The sequence below is a fragment of the Dermacentor andersoni genome, chromosome 7, assembly GCF_023375885.2.
Source record: "Dermacentor andersoni chromosome 7, qqDerAnde1_hic_scaffold, whole genome shotgun sequence".
Lineage (NCBI taxonomy): Eukaryota > Metazoa > Arthropoda > Arachnida > Ixodida > Ixodidae > Dermacentor > Dermacentor andersoni.
The window spans coordinates 67,373,970-67,393,786 of record NC_092820.1 but is presented as its reverse complement, the minus strand read 5'-3'; the positions used below and the strand labels follow the sequence as shown (position 1 = coordinate 67,393,786).

Below are 19,817 nucleotides of genomic sequence, written 5' to 3'. Positions count from 1 at the left end.
TCAAAATTCCCTCACTAGATTTCAAAAGAGCTAAAAACAGATAAAACTGAAAGGCCGTGCAACCAAAGAAAGGCAAAGACAGGTTCTATAAATCAAAACCTTAATTTAGGCACTTTCGTTGTCTTTGTAAATTTTATTCTAACCATGATCACCACAACCACATTGAATGCGTTGAAGCCAGCCTGACATGTAGTTTAAAATATTTCTGGAGCTACATGCGCTCTCACTCTTCTAAACACAGCACCTAACACGTATGTCGTGGTGAAGAAAATATCGATGTCGTCTCGAACACTACTGTTGCATTTGGAAAACATTTATGTTCTGTATTTGGTACGAAGGTGCTTCTACCTCAAGTAACCTTTCTTGTCTGTCTGGTACGGTGTGTTCGCCGTCAGTCAATGAAGACATTGTTTTGAAGTGTGTAAAGTGCCTCGAACGTTCCCTCGGTAGTGGTGCTGATTGTAACCTTCCTGCACTACTTAAAACGTATGAAAGCATAATTGTCACTATTCTCACAAGCATCTTAAATAGCTCCCTAAAGTCTAGTACGTTTTCCCTCGCTTGAAAGGTAGCAGGGGTAGCGCTTGTATACAAATAGGCTGCTAAATGTGCAGTTACTATCTGCAGGCATATATCTATCATCTGCGCTGCGCCAAAAGTGTTTGAATGTGTCTTACTTTGCCTGCTTATTGTTTGCGTTACCAACATTTTAATAGATGAATTGCATGCCTTTGTATTAGGGTGCTCCCAAACAACAAACTTGGTCGCATTTATGACTTTAATTTATGATTTGACTTATGATTTATGACCCCCTGGAAGCGTGGGTCATAAACGTCCATTTGAGTGAGCTTTGTAATGAGGCGGTCATGTGAATCTGCATCGAATTATTTCTTTTCGTCAGATAGAGTACATAGTAGAGGTCAGTGTGATTCTTTCACTTTGGCCTAAGTGAGTGAGTGAGTGAAACAACTTTCTTCGGTCCACAACAGACGCGAGTAAACTCAGCGTCACCTGGCTAGGCCCACTCCGGGGACCATCAGGTGAAACCTCACGGCCCTCTCGCGGACCCTCTGGACTGCCAGGATTTGGAAGGTCGAGTCCTGGGCCTTAATTAGCTTCATCATTTCCTCTTGGGTGAAAAGGGGACCGGCAGAGGCGCAGCCCCACAGGACGTGCTCCAAGTCCGCATAACTATCACACAGGGGGCAGTCTGGGCTTGGGAAGCGTTCGGAGTACATTGTGTGCGGTGCCACGGGGCTCGGGTAAGTGCTTGCTTGTAGAAGTCTGAGAGTGACTGCCTGGGTCCTGTACAGCGAGGAGGGTCGTAAAGGTAGAAGTCTTCTTGAGAGATAATTATGCTTGATCTAGTTGTACGAGCAGAGAGGCTCGGATCGCCCAGGAGAAGACACGTTACCCGACCCACGGTCAGTGAAACCTCGTGCAGCCGAGTGCGCCTCCTTGTTTGGGTTGAGGGAGGCACCCTCAATGGTTCCAAGGTGCGCCGGGAACGAGGCCAGTGAGTGATGCTTGAGGTCTTTAGCATTTTGGATGATACGTAGGGCTTCCTGTGGAGCCACCATTCCCACCTGAGAGGCCCTAATAGAGGCCTTGGAATCTGATTAAATCGTGTCATGTAGACTGTCCGTCCATGCAAGAGGAATCGCATTCTGCTCTGCAACGCTGGAACTAGAAGTGCGGATGGTAGCACAGCTGAGGACTTTCGAATCATAGTCGGTGACCGCTTTGGAGAAGGCTTCTTCTTGAGCGTACGACGCAGCGTCTACGAAGCATGTTTGATCCTTGTTCAAGCGGGCACTGGTGAGCAGAGCTTTACCCCTGGCTCGTCTTCGTCCTTCATTGTCGGTCGGATGCATATTGCCTGGCATCCGGTGTATGGAAATCTTGGATCTTACGTCGTTGGGCAGCTCTACAGTGTCGGGGCCGACGACCGTGGGGTTACGTCCCAGCATGCCAAGTATGGCCCGGCCCCCTGGGGTACCAGAGAGTCTGACAAACTTGGAAGACTCGTGGACTTCAACAATTTCTTCGAACATGTTGGGGATTCCCAACCTGAGGCCTTCTGTGTGCGTTCGGACGGGAAGGCCGAGGGCAAGCTTGAAGACTCTTCAGATTAGGGCCTTGATCTTGTAACGCTCCGACGCGCGCCAGTTGTGCATAGCCACAGAATAAGCGAGGTGGCATAGCACGAATGCTTGGATAATCCGGATCAGATTGCCCTCCCTGATTCTGCAGTACCGGTTGGCGAATCTCTGGATCAGACTGAGGGCGCTTTCGGTCTTCGAACAAATGGGTTTGAGGGTGGCAACATTGGTCCCGTTAGACTGAGCAAACACTCCTAGGACCCTGGTAGCGTCCACCCGCGGAACTCATGATCAGCCTGGTTATGCCCACTGCAGGGCAAAGGCCTCTCCCATACTTCTCCAACTACCCCGATCTTGTACTAATTGTGGCCATGTTGTCCCTGCAAACTTCTTAATCTCATCCGCCCACCTAACTTTCTGCCGCCCTCTGCTACGCTTTCCTTCCCTTGGAATCTATTCCGTAACTCTTAATGACCATCGGTTATCTTCCCTGCTCATTACGTGTCCTGCCCATGCCCATTTCTTTTTCTTGATTTCAACTAAGATATCATTAACTCGCGTTTGTTCTCTCACCCAATCTGCTCTTTTCTTATCCCTTAACGTTACACTTATCATTCTTCTTTCCATAGCTCGTTGCGTCGTCCTCAATTTAAGTAGAACCCTTTTCGTAAGCCTCCAGGTTTCTGCCCCGTACGTGAGTACTGGTAAGACACAGCTGTTATAAACTTTTCTCTTGAGGGATAATGGCAACCTGCTGTTCATGATCTGAGAATGCCTGCCAAACGCACCCCAGCCCATTCTTATTCTTCTGATTATTTCAGTCTCATGATCCGGATCCGCAGTCACTACCTGTCCTAAGTAGATGTATTCCCTTACCACTTCCAGTGCCTCACTACCTATTGTAAACTGCTGTTCCCTTCCAAGACTGTTAAACATTACTTTACTTTTCTGCAGATTAATTTTTAGACCCACCCTTCGGCTTTGCCTCTCCAGGTCAGTGAGCATGCAATGCAGTTGGTCCCCTGAGTTACTAAGCAAGGCAATATCATCAGCGAATCGCAAGTTACTAAGGTACTTCCCGCGGAACTGGGGAGCCGTTACTGGTGAAGAACATAATGTGGCTCTCCGTTACTGGCTTCCAGGAGCGGTGAGAACCGCCTCTGGGCCTCTTCTTGTAGAGTAAGAGCTCGAATTTAGCGGGCGAGTACCTTAACCCGGTGGGGAGAAGATACCGCTCCACCACAGCGATGGCCTCTTGCAACGCAACCTAGACCTGACCCTCACATCCGCTGGGGCACCAGATGGTGATGTCGTCTGTGTAGATCGTGTTGTTAAAGTTTGAGATTGTATTCAAGGCCCTCGACAGGTTGATCATGAAGATGTTGAACAATATCGGGGAGTTCACCGCCACCTGAGCTGGTCCCTTTGGCCCAAGCTGAATTTCGTGGGTCAAAACTCGTCAATGTTTAGTATAGTGGCCCTCGATGAAAGCAAGGAGCGCATAAAAGTGTACGCCCACTTGCCGACGTGAAACTCTGTCAGGCCCTTGAGAATAAAGGCGTACAAGCCTTTTTCAAATCCAAGCCGAGAATTGCCTTAGTGTAGGCGGATGTGGAGTAAATGATCTGGTGCTTGATCAGCCTCATGGCGTCCTGAGTCGAGAGCCCCGACCGAAAGCCAATCATGTTCTAAGTATTGGATTCGTTAGACTCGTGGTAGTCAGTGAGGCGGTTAAGCATGGCGTGCTCTGCCGTCTTCCCGACAGACGACGTCAAGGAGATGGTCCTTAGATTATCGATTATCGGCGCCTTAGCTGGCTTGGGTATGAGTATTGTGTAGGCTTCTTTCCAGCTTTTGTTAATGAGGCCGCTGCACCAGATTGCGTTCATCTTGTGTGTAAGAAACTCGAGTGAGTCATGAGTTGCTTGAGCATTTTCTTCATGACCCCGTCGGGCCCAGGGGCAGATCTGCTGTTGTGCGGTGCGAGAACACACTCTACCTCAGCCACGGTAAAAGCCTCGTCCATCGTTGGCACGTCGCGCCCTTCGTACTCGGGAAACTGGAGGGATGGCGCACCGAATCGTCCGTGGCCGAGGTGCTTGTCTATGAGCTGCTCCGTGATCGCCTCACCTAGAATCGAGGCGGTGGTCAAAAGGATAGCTTTCGCCAAAGGCTCTTTTCTGATTGGACTTGGTTTTGCCGTCGTGCAGTAGGTGCCCCAGGAGTCTCCAGCTTTTACCTGTCTTGAGCTGGCCTTCCTCCGAGCCGCACAGCTCGTCCCGTTGCTGCGTGCATAGCACCTTGGTTCTATGCACGCAGGAACTATCGTCTTATTTTATCGTCTTATCGTCGACCTTCTATGGTCTTATTGATTTCGGAAGTTTTCTTGCGTAGTCTTCTGTTACGGCGCTATGTCTTCCATCGGGCGAGCAGTTCCTGCTTGGCTTCCAACAGATGCGCGAGCCTACTGTCCATCCTGTCCACCTCCAGATCGGTTGTCACCTCCTTGGTAGCTCTAGCCACAACCTGGGTCAAGACCCGTATCCTGGGTGAGGATGCGCTCGCAGCGGTTGGCTCGGAACAAGTCTCCGTCAGTGAACTTAAAGGTCCTCGTCTTGTTACGGGCAGCCTTGATGACCGCTTCGATGATGCAATAATTGCTACCGAGGTCCATGGCTGTGTTGGTCCACTTGACGTTTTCCAGGTTGTTGACAAAGATAAGATCCGCAGTCGTATCTCGGCACACCGAGTTCCCTCTCCTGGTCGGACAGTCTTTATCGGTTACCAGCGTAAGACCATCCTCCGTTGCCCTGTGCCATATGTTTCTACTCTTCTTCGTATTGGTGCGATAGCCCCACACCTGATGAAATCACCCATGACGACTGGAGGTTCACAGCTGGCAAAATGCACGGCCTTCTTGAGAAGACGACCAGCCCTGTCGCTGTGAACGCTGGGTCTGTAGTAAACATTGAGTATGAAGATACTGTTTCTTCTTAAGCGCTGCATAGAGGGGCCGACAAGGAGTTCGGCAATGACGTACTCGACCACATTGTCCGCAGGACCAATGTCTCGCTCAATGCACGTGAAGTTTTTACTTACCAGAGTAGCAACCCCCTTCTTTCTTCAGTGGAAGCCACCGTTAGGAAACTTAAGCGCTGCATAGAGGGGCCGACAAGGAGTTCGGCAATGACGTACTCGACCACATTGTCCGCAGGACCAATGTCTCGCTCAATGCACGTGAAGTTTTTACTGACCAGAGTAGCAACCCCCTTCTTTCTTCAGTGGAAGCCACCGTTAGGAAACTTTGGCCTAAGTGAACCATTTGATCTAGTTTCCCATGAATTGCTCATTACAGATCTCATGCAACTTGACATAATTTCTTTCATTACTGCCCTGCTATCTGATTACCTAATTATCTAATGAAGCAATAGATTGTGCTTCGTTGGCGTTAATGGGCAGAGTTCTCTTAGCTATGAACTGACTAGCGGAGTCTCTCAAGGATCCGTTCTTGCCCTTCTTCTCTTCCTATTTATCACAAATGACATTTCGTCAACAATTCAACACTCTTCATTCATTCCTTCTAAATGCGGAAGACTATATGTGGAAGAAGTTAGGAACACCAGCAGTGTTCTCGATTGTGTTGACCTCCAAAAAGGGATTTTCTCAGTGTCAACATGATGTAGAGACAATAAGTTACTCTTAACTGCTTCCAAAAATGGTGTTAGGTAATCTGCGGGAAACACACCACGAGCAATTTTCAGGCGCCATATGGGATGCTGCATTGACTGGTGTCGATGAAATTAAACATCTTGGTATGCACTTCAATGAAACGCTTTGCTTCCGTCCACACGCTAAATATGTGAAACAACGTGCCCTTCGAGCTTCTAAAATGGTTTGTCGTATGTTGCACGACCTCCCCTCCCGTACTGCTTTTCTGGAATTGTATCTTATTGTGTACTTTCACAACGAAACTATGCCTCTGTGGGTTGGTGCGAAAAGTGCACATCTGATTCTCACTTTGTTGAATGCATCCATAATAACTTGGTACCTATATTCAAGCACCACGTTTGCCGTTCTGACAACCATCGACCAGTCCTCTCAATTATACTCACGCTTCTAAGCTGAAGGCGCATGAGATCATACCTTCGGTTTCTTTACAAGGTGTTCCACGACGTTATACGTTGCCCAATGCTTCTTGATCATGTACAATGTTTAGTGCCACAAAAGTATGCAAGACAGCATCCCGTGTTTTCTGTCCGGCCTTGTTGCATTAGAGACTGTCCTATGACTCACTTGCAAAAAAAAAAAAAAACGTAATGGGTGTTTTTTCTGTATTGACATATTTTAGCGTTTAACTCTGAAACTCCCTGTTTAACTCCTTTATACAACTACCTCGTCGTTTTGTTACCCTATTTGTTTCATCTCACATTGTTTTGTCTTCCAAGTTTCTTTTGGGTGTAAATTTTATCTTGCGTATTATACTAAAGTATCCCCGTAAGGAGGTTCCTTAGCTGTTCATGTGTCCTCTAACATATAATTTGTTGATTGAAGTTTACTATTATTGTTATTATTGTTATTATCCCTATTTGATACGATTAAATCACACATATACGAACACCACAAAAGGAAATAGCTAGGGAGCAGGTTGGCAACTGCCACCGAGAGGGGCAAAACATCTGCCTGCACCTTAGGAAAGAGGGGATACAAAAAAGTTGAAGACAAACAAAGGAGAAAGAAAGAGGACAGGAAAACAAGATGGCAGGTCACAAAGACTAATTTAAAGCAACGACAATGAATAGAGCGCGCCCTTTTGTACTGTGCGCGTTTCTTACTCAAGAAAAACACTGAAAGTAAGGTGCTCATATCAGACTGCATCGTGTTGTGGTGTAGGTGTTCGGAGCTCTGCAAACGCGTATATCTAGGGATTCAGTGTGAAACAACTTGTTGTCGCCTTTTATCTCTATAGTGTCATGAGTGTATAGGATTATATGCTCGAGATTCTTGAACACCATGACGGTCTTTTCTTCGTAGAATACTTTAAAAGTTCAATTGGTACTATTATCCCAAAATTTCTACCATTATAGGGACCCTCCAGCTCTGTTTTATTTTAATTTCAATAAAGAAAGATACAGCGTGCATTACAGTTATACAGATGTGGTTGTGCGCGAAACCGAAATGATTTTTTACAGGGTGTCATCGTTACCAAGGGAGCTTGCGAAGGAACACGAATGCTGTCCGAGCTGACGCAGTCTTCTATGGAAGGCGTCGAAGCGCCCCTGAATGTGAACCCAGACGCAGTGTTGGCGATCATGTACTCTAGCGGCTCAACAGGATTCCCGAAAGGCGTACAGCTTACCCACCGCAACATAATCGCCCAAGTTGTATCGTGCTGGTAAGAGCGACCCCAACTTCAGTATGAAGTTTGAGTTTATTCATACACAAAAATACATAAATGTAGTATCCAGAAAAGTTGTTCTGTCACAAATGACCGGACCGGTCATGTGCGTATGAACCACTGCAAATTAGGTGTTATAAAGTGGCGTGGGTATCGCTTGGGTCTCCCGGGTTCGTTAAAGTAACGAATGGGGTTTTGCCCATCACTGTACGGTGCTTTGTTGATGCGCTGTCTGCAGTAACAACTTATAAAGAGTGCTAACATGAAATATAACAATGCTCTCTACTCCCTCCCGGCCTCTCTTTGAAAAGTACAGGTGAACTTTCGCCCAAGACTGGAGAGAAAACAAGACTATTGTGATTAACTGTGGAACAAAATGAAATAAAGTTATTTAAGTGGCACAGTTATGGCCCTTGAAACCCAAATCAGAGATGTGTCGACGTGGGCGTCATTGAAGGGTGTTTTTTTTCGCACTTGCTTCCGAAGTAGTGAAAGCAACAGCGTTACGAATAGGGAATAAGCCATCGTAGTTTCACATGCTACAGGTTAACTCGCTATTCTAGCAACCAGCATGGCGTCGCGGAAGCCATTTACCACAACATTCAGAAAGCCGTTGGTTTGCTTTAATTTCTGTGAGCATGCGCAGAGCAAATCGTAACTAAACTTTCTATGCAAGTTCTCGCGCTGGTGCTGTATGGTACACGTCTATGATCTCCTTGTGAAAGGTTCAAATTTTCGGATTGTGTGTAGTCGTTACGAGAAACGGCGGGCACCTAAACTACAACCTTATGAAGCTCCCTGTGCTCTTTCTGCGTGTACAATATTAGTACTAGCGATCGTAACACCAGAGAATTTGGTTACGTTCCGTTGCGGTACAAAGAAACAGACTTAAAGCAGATGTGCCTTTCCAAGCACTTCCGGTTTTACTGCTAGTATAGTAAAAAACGCAATCATAATCTCAGTATGATATGTTCGAGCGGTAAAGTAATAATCAGATCATGCGTAAGTACGCGTTACTGCCATGGTAGCATATCAACTGCATATAGCGCTTGAGTGTGGCAACCAACAATGTCAAAGCATAGTATACATGGTCTTCAGACTATAAAGGACCAAGGCTGCAAAAAAAAAAAGAAAAAAGAAACAAAAGAAAAGCAATCATCGAGAAGGTAACCATAGCGGGGCACGTGGACCTCCTTGTGCGTGCTGCAGAGCGGATATGTGGACTAGTGTACAGAAATGACGGAACCAAACACACAACTTACCTAGATCACCGCATTGGAAAGCTTTCATGCCTAAACTGTGTTACACCTAGAGGAGGGCTTATGGCCTAATTTTCAAATCCTGCTCATGGCCTATCCGTAGTGGGCCCGTTTCTTTTGCACAGGGTGTTTGGCACTAGAGGGTACAGAAATGATCGCCCTGCTGGTTGCACCCGAGAGTGTCTTGTGCCGCCCGAGCCTGCCGCACTCGTACATTGTTCGGACTCCTGCGCTTCATTTTCCTATAGAGTACGGACACCTTGCGCCGCTGTCAAAGCAGTAACACAAGGATTCGTATCCTTCTGTCTTGGTTCTCGAGTCTCCCACGCCGTTTCTTGAACCAATGTGTTGAATGACGATTCAATAGCCCAGCAAGGTCGAAATTTCTGCAACAAATTGCACACTTCTGGGTGCCCTACAACTCCTGATGAGCAACAATTTGAGTCAACATTATACCTACTATGGCAAAGTCACCTCTCTGAAACGCGAGTACTCGATATTGGATTGGGAAACATACTGCGGAGCTACGCCCCTCTGTGCGCCGAGCGAGAGGCTTAAGAGGAAGCTTTAGCTCGGGCCCAACTCCGACGCCGCCTATTCAAAAACATGTAAAACGCAAAAACGTTTTTCTGAGATAACCCCTGGACTGATTTTAACGATATTTGTTGCATTTGAGAGAGAAATTTAAGTTAAATTCTAGTGACTGTTGGAAGCCGAATCTTGATTTAGGGCTTGAATTTTGTTAAACAGATATTTTAATATATGAAAATTTGAAAAAAATAATAGAAGCACGAAGTTTACAAATTAATGCCTCCGTATTAAGAATAGATATCGCGATTCTCTAAAGGTCCTCCATTCGATCATTGGAAGCGCACAAATTCTGTATGTCATCTTACGTGAATTTGCTACGCTGTGTGCAAGGGTTCTGCAAAAGCTTTATTTCCATATTACTGAACATCTTGAGATTCATGTGTAACATATCAATTTTGTTCGCGTTTGATGTACTATTAGGTGCAATTTACAAAATTATGATATCTTTTTCCACTGCTTAGTTACAGAGTTGTAAGCTTGATAGTTTCGTTTTCTGAAAATTCTTTTCTTTTAAAGTTTTCTTTTAAGTGCAACAAGCCTCGTCAAAATTGATGCAGTGGTTGCAGAGAAAAACGAATTGTCCTTTTACATCTATTGGTGTAGATTACATGTACTGGTGTAGAATCGCCCTTTTACAGCAATGGTGTAGATTCCGCAGCTAAAGCTTCCTCATAAGTTAGCTCCGATTGCGTCATGCACGGAGCGACAACTGCGCCATTTGTGCACGTGACTTATTCATGGTCAAGTAAGGTCTTTTGTTTTTTTCTATGCAACTATTTAAATGTTAACGCGTGTGTATTGCAATGATGTAAGCGATATTAGTGTTGCATGCTTTCCTTACATGTAGTTTTAGCAAGCGACCACCTATTCTGACAGTAACGAAAGACATTTAAGAGGAAGCTTTAGCTCGGGCCCGACTCCGACGCGGCTTATTAAAATACACGTAAAACGCAAAAACGTTCTTTTGAGATAACCCCTGGACCAATTTTAATAAAAATTGCTGTATTTGAGAGAGAAAGTTAAATTTTAGTCAATGTTGGAAGCGGAATTTCGATTTGGGTCCTGGGTTTTGTTAAAAGAATTTTCAAAAATTGGGAAGTTCGAAAAAACTAGAAGAACTAAGTTTACAAATTCTTAACTCTGCATCAAAAACAGATATCGCAGTTCTGTAAACGGTATCTATGAAACCATTGAAAAGCAGACAAATCTGATGTGTCATTTTACACCTTACGTGAATTTGTTACGTTCTTTACAAAGGTTTTGCACAAGCTGCATTTCCATATTACTAAATATCTTGAGATTCATGTGTAGCATATCAATTTTGTCCGCTTTAAATGTACTATTAGATGCAATTCACAGGATTGTATTATCGTTTTCCGTTCCTGAGTTACAGAGTAGTAAACTTGATAGTTTCTTTTCTTGAAAATTCTCGATTTTTGCTTAATTTTAATAAAAAATTAGGGACCTAAATCAAAAATTCGAATACTACAGTCATTAGATTTTAAGTTTTTCTTTTGAAGGCAAGAAGTTCGTCAAGTTTGGTGCAGTGGTTGACGAGAAAAACGAATTCTCCTTTTACGTGTATTTAGATAGGAGCACCCGAGCTAAAGCTTCCTCTTAACGTCAAAAAGCGAAGCCTTCAATGCCAAGGAAGCTAACTTTATGTTCTTGGCAGCTACTTCAAGAAGCACTCACCATTTTTTGCATTGACCCTAGTTAACTCGTTTTTTGATGATTACGTACCTAGCTTTTTTATTAATGTGGTTACGGCCTATGTCTAAACTATGCCTTCGAAAACTTTGAACGCATCAATTTGAATTGTGGGCAGCTCGCGTTGCAGTATCGCCGTCCGCAAACGTGTTCCGATTTAATGGGCCAGTGCAGTCATAAGTACGGCATGTCGAGTTTGTTCGAGCTGGCCACTGTATCCATGCCCACGTTCGGATTGGTCTTAGGCGACAAACTGATAGCTTGCCTTGAGATTTTTTCCATAGCTTGTCTTCGGCGGTCTGCTTACGGCGCGCACATGGTCGTGGTCTCAGACACGTGGCTCGCCGTATACTCGAGGTCAACGTAACATGGCAATGAACCAAAGTATGGCGGAGGTGCATGCGCACATGCATCAGTCCGCAAGGTATAGCAGAGTTTTGTGGTCCTGTGAGAATGTTTACCTTTCTGCAGCTGCAGCGTGCAGCCTTGCAGCCTCGCAGCCACTGCCGGTAAACGTGCGCGCGACCTACTAGGAAGCCGTGCATAACTCTAGTTTTCTTTATTAGAAGTTACGGATGACTACCAGCTCTTTTAGCTTCGTGCGCGTGCCGGTAGACCTTGTGGAAACGCAACTTGCCATGCCTTCAGTGTAGTTTTTTCCATACCTTCTACTTCGTATGGACACCGTTCACCTACACCTTATTGAAATACCGAGCAGATCTTAGGCGCCCGTCCTGCGGCGAATGTTGGCGTAACCGAGCGAACGATCGCAGCAAAAGATGAAAGCGAACGCGGAGCGCAGCGGGGTATGAAAGTGGCGAGAGGGAAAGTGGTGGAGGAGGGTGTCGCGGAACCATGAATGGAAAGCGGAGGAGGAGGGTATGGCGAGAGGGTGAAAAGAAAAGCATAGTCCGGCCATCGAGTAACACAGTAAACATAAAGAGTGGGCACTCCCATAGGTGCCTGCGGCCGACTTTGGCTCTAAGCGCACCTTGCGGTATCGGTGAAACGCACCAGCCTCCAAGATAGTTGCTCACGCTGCCGAATCTCGGAGGCCCTAATTTCAGTTTCGCTTCTCGTATTTTTTTTTTTTTTTTTTGCTTAGAACCTTTGCTTAAATCGCGTGATTTCATGCAGGCGCTTGTGCCGCTGATTATACGTTGTGACAACGAGCGCGCAAAGGTGTTTCACTCATGCTAGTTTCATTTAAGTTCATATCTGCTGTTTCAAGCTGCAACTTAGCGCAACAATCATGCCACCTGTTGAGGAAGTAGAACTTTATCGCTTATGATATTGTGCGTCTAGTAGCTCAAGCCAAAAGGTGTATCGTAAATAAATGTGCCGTGTTCCTTAAATATAAATAAACTTGCTGCACAGTCAAAAACATGAAAATAGCAGACAGCAGTTTACTGTAGCAAGACTGTAAGAGGCAGATACATGAAAATGGGACGAAACAGGCAAATGCAAGTAATACGGGTGTCACATGGCGCACTCTTCAACGCGATCAGGCCCAATCCGATTTGAATTTCTCGCACACGATTGGTTCGTTTGCGCAAGCTGAACGATCGCACCAATAGCAGTCGCGAATTTCAATCCAGATCGGACTTGATCGCGATCGAAAGTGGTCGTGTGACACCGGCACAATGGAAAATAGTCGGAAATTATTGGCGTGATGGCAATAACCTTGTACAAGCAAAACACATAAAAGACATGTTGCAGCTATCCAGATAATGAAAAAAAAACTACATACACGGCAGCAATTAATATGCTCAAAATGGGATTGTTTTAGACGGGAGAAAATATGATGTTTTTTCTTGTACTTCTGCGAATTAGGGTGAATTAGGGCAGAAAAATTTTGTGAATGGTAGCGTGCCGAAATAAAATGGCTGCCAAAATAATTGAGCACGCACCAACATCTTCATCTCGAATGTGTGTCCGTCATAAAACAGCTGCAATTAAGCACTTTGTGTTGGGGGTCTTCACCTGCTGTCTTCGAAGCCTTGCAATCGTCTTCTGATACTTGGAATATTGCCCTTGAGTATGCATGATGTACTTTGGGTGTACAGTGTATTTTGAGGAAATGGTGGATTCCTGCAATACGTAGAATGACAGACAGAAGGTAAGCAATACTAGGGGCTTCAAAGCTATTGAATGTAGAGGCTACGTTCCTTCGTACAAGCAGTACTGGAGCCTGCAAAGTTTTATAACGGAGATGCTGCGTTCCTTTATGTAATGCGTATTATTTATTTTGTCGTTCAGGAAGCACTGTTATAAATGCTAAGAAACAAGGAACGCTCTACGGTAATGAATCCATACACAATTAAAACATGAAAACACGTATCCTCATCCTAATGCAGAACAGCTAACGCTCGAGCGCACATAGCCCGCTGCAGAGTTTGGGAGAGAGCGCATTGCCAAACTGCAGATATTTTTTTTTTTTTTGAAAGTAGAGCACCATACTTTTTCAGCAGTCGCCGCGCGTATCATAAAGCTCTCTGGACCGAACGGCATGTGTTCATGGGCTGCATTTCTTAACGAACCATTTTATTTTCTAACTTCGTCATTGTATCGATTGTGCCTAGCTGCTCGGACGCTGCCGCGTCGCTGTTATCGCTAGCATCACCGCTCATTGCTGCGCATGAAAAAAAAAGAATACGAAATGAAAGTCAGCGTAGCAAATGGGCAGCAGCTGTTCCTGGCTGCAAGGCCGCCGTCACTCGTTCATGCGGCTAACAGTGACATAACGAAATGCCAAGAGAATAAGTCGTTAACAACGCGCAAAAGAACTTGCTGTGGCCTTACGATGAAACTGCGACGAAGCAGACGCTGGCAGAAGCAGCTAACAACGATGCTCAGGTGCATTTTACAGAAAGAACCCGGCGACGCGGTTTGACTAGGCTTCACACATGTTGGGTCGTGCCCAGTGGTCGTACCGCCTGTCAAGCTGCTAGCGGCAGCCGCAGCCGCATTATTCTTGATATGCTCTACCACATAGCGGAATCGGCGGAGCTCCATAGCTCGGCCGCGAAATGGCTCGAGTGTGCGCGCTTGTCGTTTACTATGTTACTCTATGGTCCGGCTACGATGGCTACGAAATGGCACAGAGCAGCTTGGGTCATCTGGGAGGTCTGTCGGCGGTGGCCGCTGACAGACCTCCCTTAGCGAGGCAGTAGCCTGCGTTTGCAACGTGCCGCACGAGAGAAATTGTCCGCGCCACCCAATATATCATGAAATGAAAACACGTATAAGGCTGCCCCCCGAATTTCGCATTAGGGAGTTTCCTAATCGTCGGTGAATTTTCATTAGGCGAACCTGCGCCCACAGGATCAAGTTGCCCTCATTGCACAATGATAGCGGCGAACAAAGTCGGCAATCGTCGAAATATGATCTGCGAGTCAAGCGCGTAGGCTTTTTTTTAAGGCGAAAGTCTTAAATCTCTGTTTCCATGTCGCGTTCATCTATATCACGTGACGCAAGGAAGGCCAGAAGCGAACCAAAGCTTGTCCAGCCATGTATAACAGATTATTATTGATTAGCAAAGTTAATTCATGATTGATCAGAGGTTGGATTAAGGTTGATGAGGGTGGATTAACGTGTAATAAAGATGATTAGGGTGGATTAAGGTCAGTTACAGTGGATTAAGGCGGATTAAGGTTGAGTTGGCTGAATTAAAGTGCATTATGGTGGATTAAGCTGGACAAAGGAGAATTCAGGCTCATTAAGGTAGGTTAGGGTGCATTAAGGTGGAGTAAGCGGGGTTGTGGTACATTAGGGTGTAATAAGCTGGATGAAAAAGGATTGAGGCGCATGACGGTGGATTAAGGTGAATTACGGTGCATTAGGGTGGATAAAAGAGGATTAAGGCAGATTACGGTGCAGTAAGGTGAATTAAGGAGGTTTCTGGATTAAGGTGGATTAAAGTGATTTACAGTACGCTTTTCAAAGTTCACCTTCGCGTGTCTTAGGCGATAGCTAAGGACACCTGGGAATTTTTTCGTCTGTCGTTTTTGTTTTTGTGGCAGCGAATGATTTCATCTCCGGTTGCGAAAATGCAAGCAATATGGTTGGCCCTCCCGTCACACAAATTCGTCAATCGTAGATACAGGACATGGGTTTGGTTTAAGCTTACAAAAGGAGACGAATATATCACGTTTCCCTCTGAATTTTTCTCATTGCTTAGCACTTACTGCTGTTATAAATGCGAAACGATTACATGTACCATGAGGCAGAAAGGCCTAGGTAACCTGCTGTGGGCACAAAGGCTATGCTCGCCGATTACTGGTGGCTTCTTGTCGCGATAGTTTACTTCGAAGTGTGAGGCAGACCGAAGGGCGATTCGATAGCCGCTGCTGCCACTTTTCAACGTGCCAGAGTTGTCGTAGGGAGTGATCGCGGTTATCGAGTGAGATCTGCTCATGTTTACCTGAGTAAGGCATGATACCTTGCATGCTTGGTAACGTAATTAGTAAGCAAACGTTCACTCCAATCTGCACGACCAATGGAACTACGAGCCTTGCTGTTTGCTGTTTTCTAATACTTTCCTATCGCAATCCATGCTTCGCTCCCAGGGCAATACTGCTACTTTCTTAAAAAAATACGAATGTGGTAGAATTCCTTATGAATTCGTTGAAAAGTGAGGAAACTGACATTCGGCGTTTTCGTGCACGAATCGTCGATGTAATCTTTGCTCATTTTTTCAGCTCTCGGTACTGCTTTCCGCATAAAGTAGACACGCATTTCACGCCGCAGAGCAGCTGTTGTCAACGTGGACAACCTCATTATTCCAGTTGTCTGGACAACACCTGGGCAAAGGACGCGCCGTCACACTAGGTGGACAGTCGTGCACTAGGTGAACAAAGGGCAGTCGTGCAGCAAACACGGTGCGAACAAGCCAAAAAAAGAGAGATAAAGAGAAAACAAAAAGCTTTCACGCAAGCAATATAAAGCTTTCAGGTTAATTATTGGTTAATGTCATGTACTGTGGGGATGCGTGACTCTCACGCCTCCCCTGAGATCTAGTTTTCCCGCATAGCTCGTCTCCTGTAGGGCGGCTTCGCCCGTCGCGTGGCCTGGCGCCCGCGGCGGTCGGAGTGGTTGAAGCGCAGTGCGAGAGATGGCGCTAGTGTTGCGCTGCGGCGGGGTTACTTAAGCGCGGTAAAGAAAGGCTCTTGGGCTGGAGCGGTGGACTGGCGAACGCGCCGGACATACCGCGCGCGCGCGCCAGTCCATGCTTCTGCGAGACTGTCTCGCGTGGCCGCTTTGGAACGCGCCACCGTTCACGTGACCGTACACGCGAACGACCAGGCGTTGGGATCCAGCATGGGGCGAACATATTCGCTCGCTCGGTGAGTCGGACTTCTGGATTTGTCGCGCGCCCATTGGCATGTTTTGTGGATAGCAACTCGGCTAGCTGGCAGTGATCTATGAAAGGTGCAATTAATGCCCTTGTGATTGTTTGCACTACTGTGTTGTCGTTCCTTTGTCCCAAGAGTACGGAGAACCCCATATCTACCACATCTGGCGCCCAACGTGGGGCTCTTGGGGCATCGGACGATAGATTTAACAGTTTTGCTTCGTTCGAGACCTTTGTTTGAACCGAAGCGTAGGCCTAGCGTGGATTTTGATCGCTAGCGTTGGCGGCGTGCTTTCTTGAGCGAGGCGACGGTGGCTGTAGTGTGTAAGAACATGTCAACATGCTAAGCCTTTTCGCAAGTGTTTTTTTAATGGCATTCGTCAGTACGAGAGCCACGTGGTCTGCATCCTGGGAGAGTGAGGCTGAGCGCCCGCGGATCAGTGGCAAGCCTGAAGCGAGTGAGTAAGGAAGCCTCGTGGGTGGTCCGAATTTCTTATGTAAATAGCTTCTTCTATCTCTGACTCGGATGAAGTCGCGGCTCTGGGAGCCGGGTGGCCGCGGGCCACGGGTGCCACTACGGGCTGACTGGTATTGCGGCCTGGCACCGGGCGCTCCGACACCGTCTGGGACGGTGGGCGCCGTCAACTCGGATGCTGTGTGCACCGAGCGGAGTAGGACCACCTCACAGAGCTGATGTCTCCTCGCGGCTGCCTGTTTTGCGCTCATTTTGGGTGTTGTTTGTTTGATGCCGGTTGTTGTCAGGGTAGCGACGCTTTAGGCCTAAGGCTATACGAAGCTGCCTGTCGCACGTGGAGGGACACAACCTGGTGGACCGTGGCGTTGAGGTGTTGCAAGTTGCTTCCCTCATTCTAGTTAGCCTCGCACGAATTGAAATTACTCGTTCGACTCAAGGAAGCGAGCTTCGTTCACGTGAACTTAGCATCTGAGTAGCTGCCCGATCTTTTGCTAGCCGAGTTGAACATCGTACCACGTGGGCGATGCGCATGCAGAATTCCTCTCCCTTGCACTACTTTAGTGTTTGCCGAGTGTGTTGAGTTTACGCACCGTGATTGGAGTCACCCCTGGTTTGCCGTCACCTGCACATCGTCTGCGCTGCTGCCCCGGACTACGATCGAGCCACCCCGGGCGATGGCGATGCTGTGGCCAGGCGACTTCGGCGGCCTCCTGTATCCAGCTCACAACCCTCGGCGGCGGACAAAAGAGCCGGCGGTCACCGACAGCTACGGCGGCTCTTCCCAGCAGGGCGCGTCGGCGCGAGCGACGCTTGCTCGTACCGACTACTGCGTCGTCGTTCCCGGAGTCCTGGCCTGGAATCGTGCCGTCGAGTCTGCGAAGCTGCTGCTGTGACCGGCGGACGCCAGCGGTGTACCCAGGGACAATGTCGGCTCGCAGGCTATGGACAGCGTGTGGACATTTCTTCGGCGCGGCCTCTGTTGCATGTGCTACCTTGTTCCCGAAGCACGCATTGATGTTAGACCGAGTGACATGTTTCGCCGGAATATGTAGTGATTTAAGGTTGGGGGGATGTGGGGATGCGTGACTCTCACGCCTCCCCTGAGATCTAGTTTTCCCGCATAGCTCGTCTCCTGCAGGGCGGCTTCGCCCGTCGCGGGGCCTGGCGCCCGCGGCGGTCGGAGTGGTTGAAGCACAGTGCGAGAGATGGCGCTAGTGTTGCACTGCGGCGGGGTTACTTAAGCGCGGTAAAGAAAGGCTCTTGGGCTGGAGCGGCGGACTGGCGAACGCGCCGGACATACCGCGCGCGCGCGCCAGTCCATGCTTCTGCGAGACCGTCTCGCGTGGCCGCTTTGGAACGCGCCACCGTTCACGTGACCGTACACGCGAACGACCAGGCGTTGGGATCCAGCATGGGGCGAACATATTCGCTCGCTCGGTGAGTCGGACTTCTAGATTTGTCGCACGCCCATCGGCATGTTTTGTGGATAGCAACTCGGCTAGCTGGCAGTGATCTATGAAAGGTGTAATAAATGCCCTTGTGATTGTTTGCACTTCTGCGTTGTCGTTCTTTTGTCCCAAGAGTACGGAGGAGAACCGCATATCTCCCACAGTACTCACTAGCATTTACAGGACGTCCCAGCTCACGTTAGCCAAGCTCTTCAAAATAAAATATCGAGTATACGAGGACGCAACAAATAGTATTCTATCAGCAACAATATACATCACCAGGAGGATCATTTTGCACATTTGAACTATCGAAAAATTGTATGATAATAATTAACAAAGTTCTTAATTACTGCATTGAGGACGCAAATTTTGATTTAAAAATAATAATTGTGCTTTAAAACATCCGATTCAGTTGTTTTCAGTATGCTATGCCTCGCTTAAATATTTTTTCGGCACGATAAAGAAAACGTGACAAACAATAAAATAGCCTCATGATAACGCGAGCGCGCGCCGCAACACCAGCGGTCCGAGGCGTTATTCGGGAGAAGTAACGCGGCTGTATGCCTGGCTCGGCGGCCACGAGAGAGCCGGTAACTGCCTTCTCACCGCGAACTGGCTTTTCCGTGTCAAGCGCGAAGGCAATACGGTGCGCAGCGGGACCGAGGAGCATAACAAAGGCGTTGGTTGGTTGGGAAATACTTTCGTTGAGTATTGATGATGGTTGAGGACCCGGGCTGCGGTCGCCCACGTCGGGACGTCAAGGACTTGCCTAGTCGCCGCTTCGCGTGCCTCCTGGAGGGCCCAGATTTGGTAAGCGATAGTGGAGCTGTGCAGGGCATCGGCCCACCTCGGCGAGTGAACATTGGAATTATTGCCTTTAGTCTTTGGCTTACATTTCCGGAGCATGTGTTCTAGTGTAGCAGGTTCTAAACAGCAGACCTTGCATGTGCTGTGGTGATAGATCTCAGGGATGAATCTATGATATACTAGTGGGCTTGGATAAGTATCAATCTGTAGTTTCCGCCAGGTGGTCGCTTTGGCTTTGCATAACTTGTTGCTAGGCGGAGGGAAAATGCTCTGCGCGAGTTGCTCAGGATAACTTGGGCTTCTATGTCAGCCATAGCAAGGGAAACGGTCACTTCCTTGGCCGTTTCGGGTTGTTTGGTCTTGATACTCGCCGTGTGCGTAGCTTTGCCATTGGTGTCGGCTGCCGCTGGGAATCGCTGGCCATCTGGGTAGCCAGCTTCGTCTGTGAATCTTGTCTCTTTGTCGTTTTGTGATATTTGGGTCGCTGTGTTATGGCCCTGGCCTTTCTGCGTCCCTAGTTCTGAGATGGATGCATGTTCCTTGGTATCGGGACTACTTGGATCAAGATCTCGTATCTGTTTTGGCATATCGACATTGTCGCTGTGTGGACAGTAGTAAGTGATGTCTAGCGTTTGTAAAATGTATCTTTCTTTGCTAGTGGTGGCGAGTCGTTCGAG

General features: G+C 47.3%; 1 protein-coding gene across 1 annotated transcript in view; it reads left to right on the top strand.

Moving 5' to 3' along the window:
• The first annotated feature begins 7,300 nt into the window (after window positions 1-7,300).
• The window catches only part of LOC126534362 (luciferin 4-monooxygenase-like), an 87,485-nt gene continuing 74,968 nt past the window's right edge, over window positions 7,301-19,817 (top strand). The window contains exons 1-2 of the mRNA XM_072289471.1: window positions 7,301-7,494; window positions 11,529-11,566. Of these exons, the coding sequence (XP_072145572.1) occupies window positions 7,331-7,494; window positions 11,529-11,566 (202 nt within the window). The 5' untranslated portion in view covers window positions 7,301-7,330. The remainder of the gene's footprint in view (window positions 7,495-11,528; window positions 11,567-19,817) is intronic.